Source organism: Varanus komodoensis, unplaced genomic scaffold (assembly GCF_004798865.1).
Source record: "Varanus komodoensis strain SLA01 unplaced genomic scaffold, ASM479886v1 scaffold1, whole genome shotgun sequence".
Lineage (NCBI taxonomy): Eukaryota > Metazoa > Chordata > Lepidosauria > Squamata > Varanidae > Varanus > Varanus komodoensis.
In genome coordinates, this window is record NW_025335268.1 from 75,087,126 (window position 1) to 75,105,099 (window position 17,974).

Consider the following 17,974-nt stretch of genomic DNA (forward strand, 5'->3'; position numbering starts at 1 on the left):
AGGCGCAGGAGGCGCGGGCGCGGCGCCTGGCGGAGCTGCGCCGGGCGGCCGTCGGGCAGGGCGACTTCCGCCTGCTGGACCACGCCGGGCGGCCGTGCTGCAAGGCCGACCTGCGCGGCCGCTGGGTGCTGCTCTACTTCGGCTTCACGCGCTGCCCGGACATCTGCCCCGAGCAGCTGGAGAAGATGAGCCGCGTGGTGGAGCTGCTCGACCGGGAGGCGCGGCTGCCGCGCGTCCAGCCCGTCTTCGTCACGGTGGACCCCGAGCGGGACGGCGTGGAGGCCGTGGCCAGGTACGTGCGCGAGTTCCACCCGCGGCTGCTGGGGCTCACCGGGACCCCCGAGCAGGTGCGCGAGGCCGGCCGGGCCTACCGCGTCTACTACAGCGCCGGGCCCCGCGACGATGACGGCGACTACATCGTGGACCACACGGTGATCCTGTACCTGCTCGGCCCGGACGGGCTGTTCGTGGACTACTACGACCGGTACAAGACGGAGGCCAAGATTGTGCAGAGCATCAAGGGCCACATGGAGACCTACGAGAGCCTCGTGGGCTGAGCCGGCCCCGCGCCCCGGGGCGCAGCTGAGCGCGCAGGAGCCCCGGTTCCTCCGGGAGCGGGGCAGCCGTGTCCGTGGACTTCTTGCGGCCCTTCGAAGAGAACCGCCTTGCGGCCCTTGCGGCCCTTCGAAGAGAACCGCAGCTTTTGCGCTCGGGTGTGCCTGCCGCCTCACTGCGCTGCCGTGGAACATGCGTGCGGATGGGACTATTCTTGCAAACTTTGATTTATAAATGTTCGATTTATTTTGTGCAGAGCCCTTGCATTCTTTAACGTGGTTTCCCGATTTCTCGCAAGTGTGTCATGGCATTTTTCTTTTAAAATCTGCAGTTCCGTGAGGGGGCAGGCTTCCCCCCTCGACGAAATGGAGCACAGCCTGCAGGCTGGGTGCAGTCGCCTGTAGTATTCCACCGGGAGAGTTTGGAATTAATATTATAACATTTCTGTGCTTCCAGCTCGGAATGCTGTCTCCACCACCTCCTTCCCCTCAGACAGGCGAAACCAGCCTCGTTGTTACGGTGTTCGAGATACTTCCCAAATCCACTTAACGGAGCCATCAAGCGGCCGCAGCCAATCTGCAGTTTTAACTACTAGTTTTCAAAAGTTAGGCGTTTCCGGTTTGTGGTCTCTGCTTTTCCTGCCAGAGCCCCCCTTGTGTGGGCCTGCTGGGCACACACATTACTGATGTGGGCAGCTCTTTTGATCCCCATCATCCCGTGCAAACCTTTCAGCTCAGGCCAGCGGGTTCAAACTACAGGGAAAGACGAACCAGTGGCAAAAAAGCCCTTGGTCCCATTAGGAGCGTCTGTCAGCCCAGCACGTGGCCGCCATGGAAGGGGCAGCCTCTGGGTGAGGCATAATAGGGAACGGAACGAAAAACTACCAAGGTGGTGCTCCCCTTATAAAAAAATCGGTGCGCCTGCACTGGGAATCTTGTGTGCGTGTGCGGTCGCTGCACCTGAGAAAGGACACCACTGAGCTGGAAAAACGCAGGGAAGGGCAGCAGAAATGGTCGGCAGGGGTGGTACAGCCCCCCCCCACACCTGACCACTGGGATTGTTTCCCTTGGAGCAAGGTAAGGGGTGACATGACAGAGGTGCTCAAAATGATGCGCAGTGGAGAGGCGTCTTTCCCATCATACTCGAACCCAGACTGGCCGCCCGTCTGCCCTGGGTGGGGCAGATGAAGGGGAGTAGCCTGAGTGATGGAGGTCACCGTCACGGGAAGCAGTGACACAGGAGTTTGTGCAGGGTGGGCCTTGCACCCATCCTGCCCGGGATCCTGTGGGCAGCCGGCTCGGCACGGCCGGGCTGGATGGGCCCTCCGTCTGCCCCAGCACGGCTTGTGCTCCTCCCACCCGTCCCTAAACCGTGAGAACGCCATTCCTGCTGGCTGCTCAGCTGAAAATGCCTCCTGTGCCTCGTTCCCCCAGTGGCTGAAGGTGGCGAATCCGAGAGCCCCCCCCTCGGTTCCTGCTGAAGCTCTCGCTCCTGGGCAGCCGCGTGGCCGGGAAGGGTGTTGCCCGGCTGCTCCCGGGAGGTGGGCTTGAAGCCACAGGGCTAGAGCGGGGCAGGTCCAGAAGCACCTTCCCAGGAGGCGGCGGCTGGGCTGGGCCAGCACAGCTGCACTCTGTCCCCGCTGCAGAGCGGGCCACGCTGGCCGAAGGCTGACTGGGCGGGAGCTGGCGCAGGGGGCCTCGCAGGCGAGGGGCAGGCCGCCACTGCCGTGGGGGGAGCGCCCTGGACTTGCCAGCCTTCTGCGGAGGCCTGCCTTTAAGCCACCCAGGCAGCCTTCCAGCTGCTCTGCGAGGAGCCGACCCGCGGGACCCGGAGGGTACGGGTGTGAGCCGCTTCCCCTCCCTAGGACGCGCCCTCCAGCCCCGGCTGCGCCGAAGGAGGCAGGTGGCCGAGGGGGGGCTGGGCCGTGGCAAGAGTTGGCTTGCCTGCGCCAGCCTTGCGGCTCTCCTGGACTACAGCTCCCACCGTCCGGCCAGCAAAGCCAAGGGCTGGAAGGCACAGGGCCGGAGGGTTGCCGTACGTGGCCCTGCCGCTCCCACGCCGCACTCGCCCGCCGCCCGGCTGGACCCAACAGACGAGCGAGACGTCTCCGCTTCGCTTTAGGGCTGAGCAGCACTCAGCGTGTGGCTCTCCAGGCCGTTTATTGCAGGGAAGCGACGAGAGAGGAGGCAGCGGGGGGGGCAGGCGAGCGCCGACCAGCTGGGAAAGGCTGTACAGACATCTGACATATACATATGTACACACACATGCGCATGCGCGGCTGGGGGAGGGCCCATCACTGCTGGGCGAGCGAGGGAGTGGTGTAGGTGCGGAAGCGCTCGTGCGCCTTCTCCTGGGTCAGCAGGCGCAGCGCCATCGTGTCCACCGCCTCTTCCAGGCCAGGCTTCTGGGAGATTTCAACGGTGTGGTCGTTCGCCTAGGGAAACACGAGCGCTGAAGGGCCAGAAGGCGTGGACGTGGGCCGGGCCTGGGAAAGGGGCGACCCAGCCCTTGGGGAGGGGGTCCCGAGGGACGGGCCAGGCCTGGACACCCACGCTGCCACCACCACGCCAGAAGCCCTGCTCCTGCGTGCGTGCCCCCCCCCCCCATGTTCCCCTGCCACACTCACCAGCTGCAGGCAGGCCAGCATGGAGCGACAGACCTCGAAGGCCGGCCGGCCGGCCATCAGGCTGGCGAAGGAGCGCCACTCGCCCACGCGGCCCAGGAGGGAGCCCAGGCGGTCCCCGTAGCTGTGGATGTCGAAGGCCGTCCGGGCTTCCTGTGCAGGGAGAGCGCGGCTTAGGAGCGCCAACCCGCGGCCCCTGCCCTGCCCCACAGCAGCACGCCCTGCCCCTCACCTGCTCCTCCAGCTGCGGCCCCATCCTCTCCTCCCAGTCCTGGACATGCTGGGACAGCATCGTCTGGCGGGCGTACTTCTGGGAGTGCGTCATGAACAGCTCCTGGGAGCGCGTGCAGAAAAGGGGGGGGCCGCTTAGGTTTGGGTCCAGGGAAGGGAGGTCCCCAGAGAAAAATTAAAACACGCACGGTCCTCGGCTCTGGATCAGCCGTGCAGGACTGGAGCCCAGAGGGCCCTCCCGGGGACGGCTTACTCCTGCACGCAATGGCGATTTTGCGCTCACCCTCACCAAAAGGGTCACCGGCCAGAGGGAAATCGCCCCCTGCGTCTTCCACCACACTCGCCCTGGCCCAGAGCACCATTGCTCGAGGGCTGCCCGGGACAGGAAGCAGGCAGGCGGGCGCTTGGCGGCCCCAGTGCCGGGGGCTCCGCTGCCTCTCTCGGGGCGCGACCCGTTTCCCGCAGCTGGCCTGCCAGCTTTGTCACGAGGTCTGGAGCCAGCAAAGCGGCCGGCACAGCCAGGCGGCCTGGCCTGGCCACTCGTCTCCGCATCCACGGAGCAGAGCGCTCCCCCCCCCCGGTCCCTCGCCCAGCCAGAGGGGGAAGGGGAAGCCGAGCCGGTCCGGTTCTGTGAGGCGGGTGGGATCCTGCCCCCCCCCCCGCCCTCCAGGACAGGCTACGCACCACTTTCCTCTGCACCAGCTCCTCGTAATTGAGGGAAGGGGGGACGTCAGCAGTGGCTGCAAGCAAAGCGAGAACGAGGCATCCGTGTCGGCATCTCGGAGGAGCGAGCCCACCCCGAGGCACCCTGGGAGCCGCTGGAGCCCCGAGAAGCGGCGAGCGGAGAGGAGCCACGCGCACCGTTGGGCCACTGACGCCCCGCTTGCCCCGGCTTCCAGGTGGGCTGCGCACGCCTGCAGCCGGCCCGGCAGCCCACGGAGCCCCCGCCCACTGCTGAGCCCCCGCCCACTGCTGGCCCTCCGCCTGGACGGGGCCTTCACGCCAGGTGGCTCGGATGCTCGAGCCAGGAAGGGCGGCTCGGGCTGCTTGCCACGCACGGTGCACCAGCTCGGGGGCTTCGGCCTGGCCCTTTCAAAAGGCTTCCCATGACTACAGAAACAGAACTGTGGTTTCTGCCTGCAGACCCTGACCCTGACCACAGCTCCCCATTTCAGACATACTGTTAAACAAGTGTCTAAGGAAAGCAGGTTGGAAGTGCCAGAGCTGGGCTGGAAGGAAAGGGGGACGAGGGGGAGTTGCAGGGGTCCAGTATTAATTCCCGCTCCCTAAAGCCGTGGGCCCTTGGGTGACGAGCATCGGCCTTGACCTGACCGAAGGCACCCTCCTCGTGAGGAATTTTCCCGGGTGTGCTAGGGGTGGGCTTGCTGTCCGTCGTCATGAGATGGCAGCTGGTGGACCCATGCCCCCCCCGCCGGTTACCTGTGTGGTCTTCGGGCAGCTCCTCCGGGGCTTCGAGCAGGGGAATGGCTTCATGCTCCAGAGAGTCATCTGTGGAAGGAAAGGACCTCGGTCAGGGCAGCTGCATTAAAGAATCACCCTTTTGGGGAAATGTTTGGGCACATCAGCCACCAATGAATGTGCCCCCAGGTTGCCCCAGCAGCATGCTAGCTAGCCCATTCCAGCTAGCAGCAAACACAGAAACAGAGCGAGTCAGAAGGCGCCTCCGGGGCCATCTAGTCTGACCCCTGGCTCCAGCCAGCTCCACTCATGACATGCCCACCACATGCACGTCCAGCCTGTCCTTGAACACCCGCACCGATGGGGCCTCAGCGACCTCTCGAGGAAGCCCATTCCACACCCTCGGGGTCCTAACCATAGAAACAAACGTACCCTGGAGGTTCCTATACACGTGTGGCTTTCTTGGACACAGAGCATGTCCTGCCCACCGGAGGAGGCCGTGGGTGATCCGTAGGGATCTGTGCCTTGGCCGTAATTTTTGCCCTTTCCATGTTGCCTTCAATCGTTGCAGCATCACGGATCCCGCGTGCGAGAGGGCTCACAGAAATCAGTGGGACTTCAGTTCGCCAAGGCTCACTTTAGCCCTACCGCGTTCAGTAGGCCTGCTTTAGCTACCATCGAGTCTGGATCCGGCCCAGTTTACACGAACGCTCTGCCGCTTGGCTCCGCCCACAGGGGGCCTGCAGCTCACGGGCCTCCCGAGCGCTGGCTTGTCTCGGCCAAGACTTCACGGCCCGGAGCCCTCAGGCCCACCACGTGCTCAGGGCTGGTCCGCAAGGCGCTCTCCGCATTGCCCGGCCTGGCCACATTACGAGCGACTTCATTAGGGGTCCCCGTTACCGCTTTTTGAAGGCGCAGAAGAGGAGGAAGCCCCAGCAAGGTCGGCCGGAGGCGAGAGTGCTCAACTTGGCACATCGCACCCTGACAGATTCCGCCCGCCTCATCCAGACCCCTTGTGCCGTAACTCCGGGCCTGGGAAGGAATGGGGTCGGGGGCAGAAACGAGAACACTCGGGCGGAGCTGCTAAAACCGTCCGCGGTGGAGATCCCGCAACTCTTGCGCGAAGCCCGGAGAGCCACAGCCCTTGTGGCACGAGCATTTTGACATGTGGATTATTGAACTCGGAGGATTACATCTCCTGGCTTGAAACGGAATAGTGAGGGTGGCAGACGGGGCCGCTTCCCCTCGAGGCTGGAGAACCAGCCACTACCCCTCCGTGGGGCTGCTGGCTTCCCTCTGCAAGGACAGACGCGCTGATTTAGTGGGGGCTGTTTCAGAGCATTGGGGGGCAGGGGGAGAAGACGCGGGGATTGCCAACAAGAAAGGGCCGCCCACGCTTCCCGTCGCCTGAGAAATATCCCTACGCTTTGGGCAAGCCAGGTACCTGCTGCACCATCACTGGCGTTCTCCAAGAAATTGTCTTCCCGGTCTTCCTCGGGGGCACCCGGTTCCTCCAACAGCGGGCCCTGCTTCATTTGAAAGCAGAAAAAACGGCAGGCTTGTTTTCCCGATCGCCACCACAACAGAGCCGATGGCTGGGGGAGGTGGCGGGCCTTCAAGGTGCAGCTGGACAGCCCTCTGAGAGGGTGGTTTAACTCGGGGGGCTGCCTTGTGGGAGTCCTGCACTGCGCGGGGGGTCGCCCCTCCGGCCCCCCCCCCAACTCCGCCACTCTGGGATTCCGTGGGAAGCGGCCTTGCAGGGTTCGGCCTCGCTGGGTCCGCTGGACCCATCTCGTAGGCACAGACCGGCAGGAAACTCCCGGCGCTTCGGGCAGGAGCTTTTACGGCCCTGCCTTGAGAAGGCGGCTCCGAACGCCCGACCTCCTCCTGCGAGACACGGGCTCTGCTGCCGGGCGAGGGCTCCTTCCACGGGGTGGGCGGAAGCAGATTTGGGGCGACTGGCCCCGGCAAGTCACGCCGCTCACCACTCTCCTCTGCTGCTTCCTCTGGGCGGCCAGGCGCTCCCTCACGTGCCTCCAGTAGAGGACCTCCAGATCTGCCCAGAAATGCGGGGGGGGGGGGCTTTTGGCGTGGGAAAGGGGGGGGGGGGGGCCAAAGGGGGGGGGCCCCCCCCCCCCCGCCTCAAGCCGCACGGACTCACCGGCGAACGTCGGGCCTTTCTTCCGGCCCCTCTGGCCGTCGGCTCTGCTGTGCTCTGCAAAGGCAAGGCAAGGCCCGGCCCGGCCAGGCCGCTTAGGCGGAGGCGGCACCGAAGGCGCTGAGCGCCCGGCTGAGGAGTCCGGTGGCGCGCAGAACACCCTGGCATGCGCACCCCCACGGAGCCCCGGGAGAGCGCGCCCCCCCTCCCTGCCACGCGTCCCCAAGCAGGCCGAGCCCCCACCCGCCTCGCTCACCGGCGGCCCCCCAGCCTCCGAGGGGGCTGCTCACCTCCGTTCCGCTTCCGGCAGCCGGGCCCAAGCAAAGTGCGGCACAGCCGGCCCTGCCGGGGCCCAGGAGGGCGAGGGGCGCGCTCGGCCACAAGAGAAGAGGCTGGAGGTGGCGAGTCGCTGTGCGACTGCCGGTGTCCAGGCGCTTATTTAAAATACAACCAGCGGGAGAGGCAGCTGGGCGGGGGGGTGCCAGGGGCGCCTCCTGGGGGCGCCGAGTCAGAGTCTGAGGCTGCACCACAAAGAGCGATGGCAAGAGCCTGCAGCCTCCGCAGTAAGTCGGATCCTTCGCACCACGGGACGCAGTGCTCCAGGCGGCGCCTCCGGGGTAAGAGGCCGCCTCAAGCCCTCCCACGGCACCGGATGCGCAAGCCCAAGACAGCCCTCGTGCCGCACAACCGGCTGGACCCGCGCAGGTGCAGCATCCCGCCTCGGGAGAGACGGCAGAAGCCGGGCGCTCACCTGTGGCCGAAAACCAGGCTGTGAACTCCTGCAGCCGGCTGGAAAGCCTCCGCTTCCGCTTGGTGCCGGGCAAATCCTCCAGGCCACGCGGCACCGTGAAAGGCCTGCCTGTGGCAGAGAGCACAAGGGGGGGGAGGAAGGGGGGGCACCTGGGATCTGGCGCAAAGGAACAGGCGCCAGGCCGGCTCCTGACCCACACCAGCCCGCAGCCCTGGCTCCTCTCTGGCCAGCACCAGAGCCCCAGACGGGCAAGTCCCCCGCCCCGCCCCGCCCCGGTGGTTGCCGTCTGCGGGGACCAGGGACCGCCACGAGACACCAGGCCACGTGGTGTGACCCCCGGATCTCGGGGGGAGACTTAGGGGGCGCATCACTCCTCGCATTCCGTTGGTGTCCGCGGGACCCTCTGCAGGCCCGGGGTGGGCTCCCCAGTCAGATCCCCCCAGGTGCCCCGGTACCTCTCCTCAGAGGCTTGTCCTCAGAAGAGCTGAAGGGGTCCAGGCTGCGCCAAGGGTCCTGCAGCTCCTGGGAGAGAGAGGGCCCGGAGTTGAGACTCGGGGCCAGGACGGCTCACAGGGGGAGCGATGCCGGGGAGGTGCCCAGGGCTCTGCCCGTGCTGTGCTGTGTGGGGGACCGGGGACCAGCTGCGGCAGATGGCTGACCCCGACCTGCCCTTACCTTGGGGTGGGTGTTGGCAGCCGGGGCGGGGGCTCTCTCCCGCAGCATGTACCCTTTCCTCTGGGGGAGGCTCTGGAAGAGAGGCAGGGCTGTCAGGGCCCTGCGGCGGCGGCGGCGGCAGGGCGGCCCCGGCGGCCCCCCTCGCCTCCCCAGCAAGTACCGCCTGCAGTGCCACACGCTCTGCCGCTCCAGCGGGCGAGGCCTCCGGGGGCTCCTGCGGCACGTCCCATGCGAAGCCGCCGTCGTCGCCATCGTCACAGGGAGGTGCGTCTACATCTCCTTTCAGGCGGGGAGGGAAGAGAGAGGAGCGATCTCACGGCCGACCTCTGCAAAGGAGCCCCCGGGCGGCCACTTGCCCGCCGCCTCCTCCCAGTGCCTCCCCGCTTGGGAGCGCCTTCCAGGCTGTGAGGCTCGCTAGGCTGAGCGGCGCCAGAGGACCGCTGGGAAGGGCCGCCTTCAGGCACGCGCCCCGTGGTGCCGTGCCGCTCCTCAGCACCGCCCCAAATCCCCGGCCCCGAAATCACGTCTTCCTCCAGAAGGGCAGTGTGGAGAAACGGCCAGCCGGTCGGTGGCGTGGCCCTTGGGAGTTCCACGGCCACGCGGGGCTCCCGCTTCCTTTTTAGGTCCAGAATGAACTCCAAGAAGCTGCGGGTGGCCTGTGCCAAGCGCTTTTCCCGGCTCTGGCAGCAGGCACGGACTGGATGGGTCCGTGGCCAAGGGAACGGGGAGACGGATCGACTCAGGGTCTTGCTCTTTTGTGCAAGCATTAAGGAAACAGAGCGGCCAAACCGGGGCCTGTGCTTCGGGGTGCTTGTGCACATTCCCATTTTAGAAACAGCTCTCCCACACGTTGGTGGGGCGCAGTGCACCCAGGAGCAGCGCACGCAGCACAGCGTGCCACATCCGCCACGACACGTATGCAGATGCTCACCGACAGGGACACGTGGCCAAGGGCTTCCCGCTGCTGCCGGGACTCCGACGGGGCCGAGCTCAGGGAGCCAAGGGTCCATTTGGGTGCCAGGAAGCACTTCCTGACAGTCGGGACCCCCAGGGTGTGGAATGGGCTTCCCCGGGAGGTCGTTGAGACCCCATCGGTGCAGGTGTTCAAGGATAGGCTGGGCATGCACGTGGTGGGCATGTCGTGAGCGGAGCCGGCTGGAGCCAGGGGTCAGACTAGATGGCCCGGGAGGCCCCTTCTGGCTCGCTCTGTTCCTCTGACTCGCTCAGCCAGTCCTGCAGCCAAGCCTGGATTGCTTCAGGCTTCCTCTGGCTGGCTGCAGCCTCGGGAGCACAAGTCCCTGGCCTGACGCTCCGTGCCAGAGGCGCACGGCCCGCTTCTGCCTCTGCGACGGCAGGCCCACAGGCTGGTGCCTGGCCTGCCGGACAGCCACGAGCTCGTAAGCTGCCCCGAGCATTTGCTGGCTGGGAGGCAGCGCATGACCCGTGAGGCTTTCCAGGAAGAAACCTGAGCCAGGCCCATGTTCTGGAAGCTTTCGAATGAGGCGGTTCCCTGGGATTGAACTTGGTGATGCTGCCCCGGAACGGCTGTCTTTCAGTGCGGAAAGCGAGCCCTCACTCACCTCCTTCGGAGAAGTTCAGGGCAAGAACGGGCGTTGTGCACACGCTGACCTCCATGGGGGTGGACCCAGCTGCAGGGACGAGGTTCAGCGGCCCTGCGGGAGAGGAAGCACTGTCTCCAGGGCCCCCCACGAGCCTTCCCGCCTCCTGCCACGCAGCCGGGCACAGTGGCCATCGCAGGTGGGCAGACTCCGGGCCAGACCAGGGCAGCGGGCAGCCACGCGGCCCAACAAAGCCAGGGGGCCGAGGGTGCTGAGCGCCTTCGAGAGCGGGCCCCTCAGGCCCAGGGACGGAAAGCCTCCGCCCAGCCAGCCAGCAGGCCGGCTCCCCTGGACTGTCAGCAAGGAGCCCCTCACAAGCAGCCGGCTGCATCCGGGGCACTGGTGCTCAGCGCCCTCCGCACAGGCCCCGGCCCAGTGTTAGGGGCAGCGCTGCTCTCGGCTGCTGCTCTGGCGCGCCACTCGCAGGCATCTTGCTGGGCAGAGCGGAGGGCTCGGGGGGCACCGGGCCGGTCCTCCAGGACGCTGCCTCAGCGCCACCTGCGTTCCTCGGGTGTGCCCGTCCCATTCCAGGAGGGACCCCTAAGGGCCCGGAGGGTGGCCTTGGTGGGAGCGAGGGCTCGGGGCCATCCGTACCCATGGAGCTGCCGCTGCCCCATGCAGGGTTCCGCCCAGGCTGGCACCGCAGGGGCAAGGCGCCCGCCAGCTCCAGCAGGAAGGTGCCGGTGTGGTGCGGGGTGTAGACGTTGATGCGGAAGTCCTTCCGGCTGGCCAAGAGCTCCCCCTTCTGGCTGCAGGGAAGCAGAATGCGGATGAGCCGCGGCCGGCGGCCACCCTCAGGGAGCAGCCGGAGCGCCCAGGTGGCTCAGGCGAGTGAAGGGGTTACCTGTAGAGGAGGTTGTCCGTCTTTTCTGCTTCCTCTGGGGGAACCAAGGGCATTGGCGTCAAGGGAACAACGTCGTCATTCTGGAGAGACAAGACAGTGGATTCCTGGAGAGCTGAGGCCCGGAAAGGGGCAGGGGTGGAGACATGGAAAAATAACGTCCTGTGGTTTGGGGCAGGATCGATAATGCATCCGCAGGTCCTGGAGGAGACTCACTCCTTCCCTGTTCAACACAGAAGCTACCCGCCAAAGAGCTCTGTGGTAACACAAATCCTGCTACCACTTTGGGATTGCATTTGGGGTCATTCTGTGCCCCAGGTGAAGGGGCTTCAGGCAAGATAAATGCTGCATCTCAAATGCCTTTGTTCTGGATGAATTTTTTCCTTTGGGGTTTCAGTCAGCACAAGAATTAGTTCCAGCTATCAGCCAGAACAGATAATTAAAGGTTTAATCATCCCTGATACTACGCAAATCAAGAAAATCTGCCTGATGGGGACAGGCCCTTTGGTCTTTTCGCTGCATAACAACACTTCAGCCTACCAGTTTTTTAAAAAATCCTTGCACGGCTTTCCCTCCAATTCTTCCCTCATGGATTTCAATTCTGTTTGCTGGAGGCTTTGAGTTAAAAAAAACCTCAGCTGTAAAGAGACCAAAATTATCTGGATTGAACCTTGGTTCCTTTTTGAGGGGCCTATTTTGGGGGTATAAAGTACCCCGCACAACTATTCTTACAGAGATTCTGGGGTACCTTGGTGCCTCGGGTACATTTCACTTTATGGGGAAAAGACCATATGAGGTAGGAAGCTGAATTTGGGGACATACTAGACCAGGTCCTTTGGGGCAACGGCTTAGAACCGCCATTCGGTGGGACTGCTTATGTGTAAATTGCCACATAGAAAGTAAGCTGGGGGATGACAGTTACCCCACAGTGCAGGAGAGGCTGAAGGGTTCTTGCTTCCCTTGCAGAGAACACGGCCCCTCAAGGAGCCAGGACAAGAGCTGGGGAGAGTCCAGGAAGGGGCAGGTGGGGTGGATTGGCTTCCTGATTAAGAAAGGCCTCTTCAGAGAAGATCGTGGGGGGGGCGTGGGGGACAGGGGGGACGACACAGCGGAGTGGCGCTTATGAGAGTGGAATCAGCAAAGCGGAGCGGCAGCAGTTCCTGGGAGAGGAAAGCCGGATGCCTCCCAGCAGCTCAGAAGGCAGCCTGAAAGGCGGCACCCCGCAGGCCGTGTTCCCACAGAACGTGTGGCCCTGCGCTGCTTTGGGGCCACTAGCGCGAATAAGCGGGAAGCGCTCGGGCAGCACAGCGGGGTGGGACAGGGTGTCGCCACCCGTCTTTCCTGGGAAAAGGACGGGCCGTGCTTTCCCCTGCGTGCGAGCCACGGGTCTCCAGCATTAACTCGGAAGCATTCTGTTGCCATTCTAGGCACGTGCCAAACAGCTACGTGCAGATCCAGTGGAATAAAGTCTAGCTTGTCTGACTGTCACCTCCTCCGTGCCCAGGAAGCCTTGGATGTTCTCTGGGGGTGGCAGCAGAGGCATTCCTGGCCTCCTGGCCTCTCACATCCCCTTCAGCCCCATAAATCCCCAACAAAGGCAAAGGCAGAAATCACGAACCACGGGCTGCTGGCCGTCCCTCAACTCCTTTGCTCTGCTGGTATCCCGGATGTCATTCAAAGAGAGGAACTGCAGAGAAAAAGATAGAGAAGCTGTCAGAGGCAGGTACCTGCCTCAGGCAAGAGAGCATCTCTTTGCTGTTTGGCAGGTAGGGCGACGGGAGGCCACCGAGCAGGAAAGGTGGGCCCACGGCTTTTCAGGTATGCCCCACCAATATGGCAGGTCACAGCTTTAAAATAAAACGACACCAGACGTGTCTGAACTCCATCTATGGAGCTATCCCCACCCGATTAAGGCCAGGAAAGCTTATGCCACAATAGAAGTATCTGCTTTTAAGGTCCTGGTCGCAATCCTATGCCCCCTGCGGGCCGAGGCATGCTGGGAATTGGAGGGTTTTCTCTGTCTAGCTGAGCCTGGGCTGTGCCAGTCCTTGTTTCAGCCCCAACAGACGGACACAGCTCCCCGTCTGGAAATCAGCTAGGGACCATCCACAGCATTTTCTGCACATTTGATCACCGAGATCCCTAAAAGCTTCGTAATGAAGGAATCCAAGTGATTGAAGGCTCAGCCATGGCTTTACTGAGCCCGTTGCATATATTTCCATCTTTTGTATCTTGTCTTAAAGTTACTGTGTTCTGCTCCAATATCGCTTGCAACTTTAAAAGCTCTGTAACAAACACACAGCAAGCATAAACTATAGTGCAGAAAAGGCCCGCTCAGGAGCTTTCCTGGAACGGGGTGGTCCTGAAACGTCTGAGCAGCTGCCAAGCAGGAGACGGAGCAGAGGGTCTCCTCCTTGGCTCTAAGGGCAGGCCAGGAACTGGGGCCAGAAGCGGCAAGCAAGCAAGTCCTGGTCGAGCGCGATGCGAACGGTCCCACTGCCAGCTCAGCACCCCGCCTGCAGGCACAGGGCCCCCACTTTGGGCCGCGTGCGCGACCACACAAACACGCTCCGTGCACACGGCCCCGGACTTCACCCCTTCCTCTTCTGCCGTTGATCTAGCGCTGACATCTTTGTCGGCTCCGTCCTCTCTGACTGAGGCAGGCAGTTTCTCACGCCTAACAGGTGGGGTGAAGACAGGAAGAGAAGGGGAAGCAAACGATGTCATTTTAAAGTGGTTTTTAGTGAACTGGTCCTCTAGAACCCACGATGTAGGATTTCTATACTTGAGATTCACCACCTGAAGCACCATAGGGCCCCTGCATAGAATGTCAACCCCCCTGCAAGCGTTCTGCCCAGGTAACGGTGGGCACTGTTTGTAGGCGCTCCACCTTCTCTTCCTTCCCTTTGTGAGTTATGCGCCAACGTTATGGCTGTGAGAAGCATGAGGGGATTCGAAACCATTCCTGTCCTTCAACATTTCCGGAAGGGGCAACTGTACTACCCCGCAAAACAGATTATCAAACTGCCTTGCTGAAAAATACAACATGGAGAGCACAAAATGATGGGCCAAACCTGAAAAGGAAAGGCAGCAAAAGGGTGCCGTGACAACGCGCTTCTGAAGAAGGGAGTCCAGGCAAGGCAAAGAGCTATTTCAGCGATCACTGAGAGCAGCAGGCCAAAGGGAGGGATTTCGGGGCAGGAGCTGGACAGCCCTGCTGGCCTCTGCATGTGAAAATCCATTTTCCTCCTGCCTCAAAAGATTTCACTCACTTCTTATTGGAGATGAAGTCGAGTGCCTGGTAGACCAACGAGTAGAGATACTCCACCTGAGAAAAAAAAAATGACAGGTTCCGTGGAATGCCGAGAGGAAGCGCTCCACCGGTCTGGGGAAAGCACATTTTCTGGCAGTGCGGAGCCGAGCCCAGGGCACACGGCGGCCGCGTGGCAGAGGACTCAACCAGCGTCGCAGTGGTCTGCGGTTCAGCCCCAGCACCTCCGCTTACAGGCATCTAGAGAAACCAGGCCCGTCACTGGGGGCTGACCAAACACTGTTCAGTCCAAGACAAGTGAACACCCTCCTTATCCGAGACAGTGAGGAGGCCACCGCACTTGGGGGCAGGCGAGGTTTTGGCAGCAAACGTCTTCGTCCATGAATGGCCACACTAAGCAGTCAGCGGACCAGCGGCGCCTCCCAGTGTCCCTAGGGCTTCTTGTGAGCATCCTTGCAGGACCGTCTGTGCACACGGTTACCTGAAGCATTTGCGGATCGAGAGGCCACCTGAGCGGGACGGCATAACTTGTCCTGCACCGGCAGGGCGTGGACCCGACGGCCCTCATGGCCCCTCCCCACTTGACTCTTCTATGAGTCTGTGGACCAGCCAGCAGCAGGTACCCTCCCGGACACGAACTTTATGCCTGCAGGTGCATTTTCTGGGTCCCAGTGTAAGCATACTGGTGCCCCAGTGAGGTTCTCTGCTCCAGTGCTTTGAGAGGACAGAATTAATCCCCGCAAACCTCACAGCCAGCTGAGTCTGGCCAGAAGAGGCGGAGACCTCCTCTGACTCATAAACATGCTGGCAAGCGGTTCAGGCATAGCCTCGCACCGAGGAGGCCGTGCTCCCGCCCGCTCCTTGGATATTGGTCTTGGTCTCTCGATGGGAGAAGAGCAGCAGCTGAAGCGCCTCCAGGCGCCCTGAGCTGAACTGCTCCTCGTGGCCCAGGCTCTCCTCCGCCAGGCCGAGCCACCTGTAACCTCTCCTCACCTTCTTGCTGTAGACGCAGGCGGAGCCCTGGATCAGCAGCGCTGCTTCTATGAAGTTCATGGTGGTTTTGCCGCCATCGAATGAAATGCAGATCTGGTCAAGCTGCAGGAGGAGAGCACCGCGTCACAGGGGAGCTTAGGAAGAGGGACGGATCGACGGCATCTGCACTGGGGCCGACGGGCAAAAGGCCTTGGCGCTCGCTGCACGTTCCGCAGGCACTCACTGTTAGCAGTAGGTGCCAAGCCTCGCTGTGCGCTGAATGCGTGCTCCAGCTGGGACGCAGCAGTGCTGCCCCTCAGGCTCATGCGAGTCAGAACAGTGCGCTCCAGCAGCCAAACCCCAAAGCTCTCTGTGCACCAGCAAGCTCGGCTGCAAAGGCACCGCTCCGCCCACCTGCTGCGTGGAGCAAAGGGTCACTCACCTCCTCCAGGTACTCGCTCAACTGAGCTGCGACATCCACCTCCCAGTTCTTGGTGAGATCCCGGATGGGCTGCAAGAAGTGCGTGAAACGCGACTCGACGTCCTCCATGGAGCCGCTGGCTTCTAGCGCGGGCGGGCGCTGCAGGACGACTCAGCGCACTCTAGGCTTGGAGCTCCCTGGTCTGTTGAAGAAAAGTGCTCAGAAGCCTGCACAACAGGAGGCACCCCCACAGATGCGCATTTTCTGCCCATCTGCTTTGGACCAGCCCCGTGCTCTGACATTCTGGGGCTCAATCCAGGCAAGATCGAGGTGCTGTTTGCGTGCAGCTCGTCTGCCCAGCCGAGTGATACTCGGCCTGTTCTGGAGGAGATCACGTTCCCCGCTACAGGATCACAGACGTGTAGGCTGGGGATGCTGCTGGACCCAGTGTGGGCCCCAGAGGTACGAGTGGTCTCAGATCACCTCAAGCCGATACACTGGCTACACCCACACCTGGACACTGACGGCTTAGGTACGGTTACCTGTGCTCTGCTAACTCCCCATCTATATAGCTGCAATGTGTTACAGGTGTGAGGCTGCCTTCAGAAATGGCCAAAGAACTGCAGCTGGCCCAAAACAGAGCCGCAAGGCTGTTTGCGGGGACCGGCCAGCGAGAACCAGTACTTGCCACCTGCCCTGGCTGCCAGCCTGTTTCCAGGTATTACTGCTCAGAGCCCTTTGCAGCTTGGGGAGGAGGACTGTCTCCCTCCACACACCAAGATCCTGGACCCCAAGACCATGACTGGCTGTCCTTCCTCTGAGCCCCCACTGAAAGAAGCCAGGTGAGTGGCTACAAAGAGAAGAGAATTCCATGGTTGTGGATTACTGTGTCATCTGCATATTAATAGTACCTCTGGATAGTACCTCCCCCAGTACCTCCCCCAGCAGTTTCATGTGGATGTTTATTATTTTATTTATTCTTTGCATTTATATACCACCCTAATAGCCCAGAGGGCTCTCTGGGTGGTTGGCAAACAAATAGCAGAGGGGATAAAATGAAGCCTCCCGGTGCCCCATGGCACAACAGAGCAACAGAGTGGACTCAGTGGCTAGGAGCACCTTAGACTGATTTGGCAGCCATGTCCCTATCTGGACAGGAAGAGCCGGGTCACAGTCATCCATGCTCTGGTAACCTCTTATCTGGACTACCGCAATGCATGCTGCACGGGGCTGTCTTTGAAAATGGTCCAAAAACCGCCACTAATCCTAAATATAACAGTGAGGCTTCTTCACAGGCTGCTTCTGGCCTACGAGTGCATATCACGCCAGTGCGGTTTCCTCTGCGTAACCGCCATGGGTCAAAGCTACAGACCCCCAGCTCCACCTGGTGGAACCCCTGCAGGGCAGCGCCCCCCACTCCTGGCCCAGCCAGCCTATCCACAGGGATACCGCAGCTGCCGGTATCAAATGCTGCTGAGAAGTCCAGGAGGATCGACTGGGTTGCGCTCCCATCCTTCTCCCGGCAAAGCTCATCCCACAGGGTGACCAAGGCGGTCTCCTTTCCAAAGCCAGGCCTGAAGCCAGACAGCAGTGAATCAGGTTGGTCACTTTCCTCCAAGAGTGCCAGGGGCTGTTCAGCCACCACCCGCTCCAGCTGCTGCCCCAGGGAGGGGGGGGGCTGGTTAACACCTTCTGGGTCCAGATTAAGCGCCTCCTCTTAATTACACGCTCTTTTAGTGGGGCTGACACCGCTTCCTCTCTCATGGAGGTGTTTATGTTTAGGTGCCAGGCGAAAGCCTCATGGGCTTCTCTGCCGTTTTATTTTCAGGTTCTGTTTTAAACCTTTGCACTGCTACTAGGCTCCATCTGGGTATTGCTTTTCACGTGCTCGGTTTTAACTTTTAATTCTCCGAGCGCTGCTTTACCGACTGCCAGAGAGCTATGAAGCAGGAACAGGAATGCGATGGCTGCACAGCCAAGCCCGGCCGCGCGGCAGCCCCCGAGCCCTCCTGGCGCTTTGCACCCGGGGCCGGACGCCACGAGCCCCGCTGCCCACGAGCCGGGGCGAGGCTGACGCGGGAGCCCAGCGTCGCGCGACGTCCGCCGAGTGCCCTCCCGGTGTTTCTCTCAGGAAGCCCGGGGCCAAAGAAAACTGCCCGGAGCGAAGGGGAGAAGGCGGGGACGGCGGCTCCTGAGGGCGTGCAGAGCGCTTCCCGCGGGGAGGGGCCCGGGGCTGCTTACCGAGGGACCGCGAGGCTCCCCGTCAGCAGGGCGGCGGCGGCGGCGCCAGTACACTCGTCTTTCCCGCCCGACCGCCCCCAGTGACGCTCCCGGCGGGCGCCGCCGTCGAGCCGCGATGACGTCACGCCCGGGCCCCGCCCCCGAGCTCCGGGCCCCGCCCGCGCGTGGGCGGGGTGTGGCGCAGCCCGCCCGCCCGC

General features: G+C 62.6%; 2 protein-coding genes across 2 annotated transcripts in view; one reads left to right on the forward strand and one right to left on the reverse strand.

Annotated features, from left to right (window-relative positions):
- The window catches only part of LOC123023681 (protein SCO2 homolog, mitochondrial), a 999-nt gene extending 189 nt beyond the window's left edge, over positions 1-810 (forward strand). Inside the window, exon 2 of the mRNA XM_044430594.1 lies at positions 3-810. Coding sequence (XP_044286529.1) covers positions 3-557 — 555 coding nt within the window. The 3' untranslated portion in view covers positions 558-810. The remainder of the gene's footprint in view (positions 1-2) is intronic.
- Positions 811-2,835: 2,025 nt separating this feature from the next.
- NCAPH2 (non-SMC condensin II complex subunit H2) lies at positions 2,836-17,815 on the reverse strand. The gene is made up of 21 exons (XM_044429493.1): positions 17,778-17,815; positions 15,558-15,738; positions 15,137-15,238; positions 14,145-14,200; positions 13,468-13,549; positions 12,491-12,559; positions 10,876-10,955; positions 10,626-10,780; positions 9,993-10,085; positions 8,573-8,691; positions 8,413-8,484; positions 8,193-8,259; positions 7,738-7,845; positions 6,990-7,043; positions 6,814-6,884; positions 6,273-6,357; positions 4,850-4,918; positions 4,094-4,149; positions 3,411-3,512; positions 3,182-3,331; positions 2,836-2,989 (listed from the first exon to the last, which is right to left on the reverse strand). The coding sequence occupies exons 2-21, from the start codon at positions 15,663-15,665 to the stop codon at positions 2,849-2,851; spliced, it is 1,839 nt and encodes a 612-aa protein (XP_044285428.1). The 5' UTR covers positions 15,666-15,738; positions 17,778-17,815; the 3' UTR covers positions 2,836-2,848.
- Between the last annotated feature and the right edge of the window lie 159 nt (positions 17,816-17,974).

Excerpts from the sequence above, each read along its gene's own strand:
- NCAPH2 (XM_044429493.1), bottom strand. The coding sequence starts at position 15,665 with ATGGAGGACGTCGAGTCGCGTTTCACGCACTTCTTGCAGCCCATCCGG. Across the intron at positions 14,201-15,136 it reads CCTGCGTCTACAGCAAGAAG|GTGGAGTATCTCTACTCGTT; the intron begins GTGAGGAGAGGT and ends TTTTTTTCTCAG. Across the intron at positions 8,485-8,572 it reads AGCGTGTGGCACTGCAGGCG|AGCCTCCCCCAGAGGAAAGG; the intron begins GTACTTGCTGGG and ends CCTCTCTTCCAG.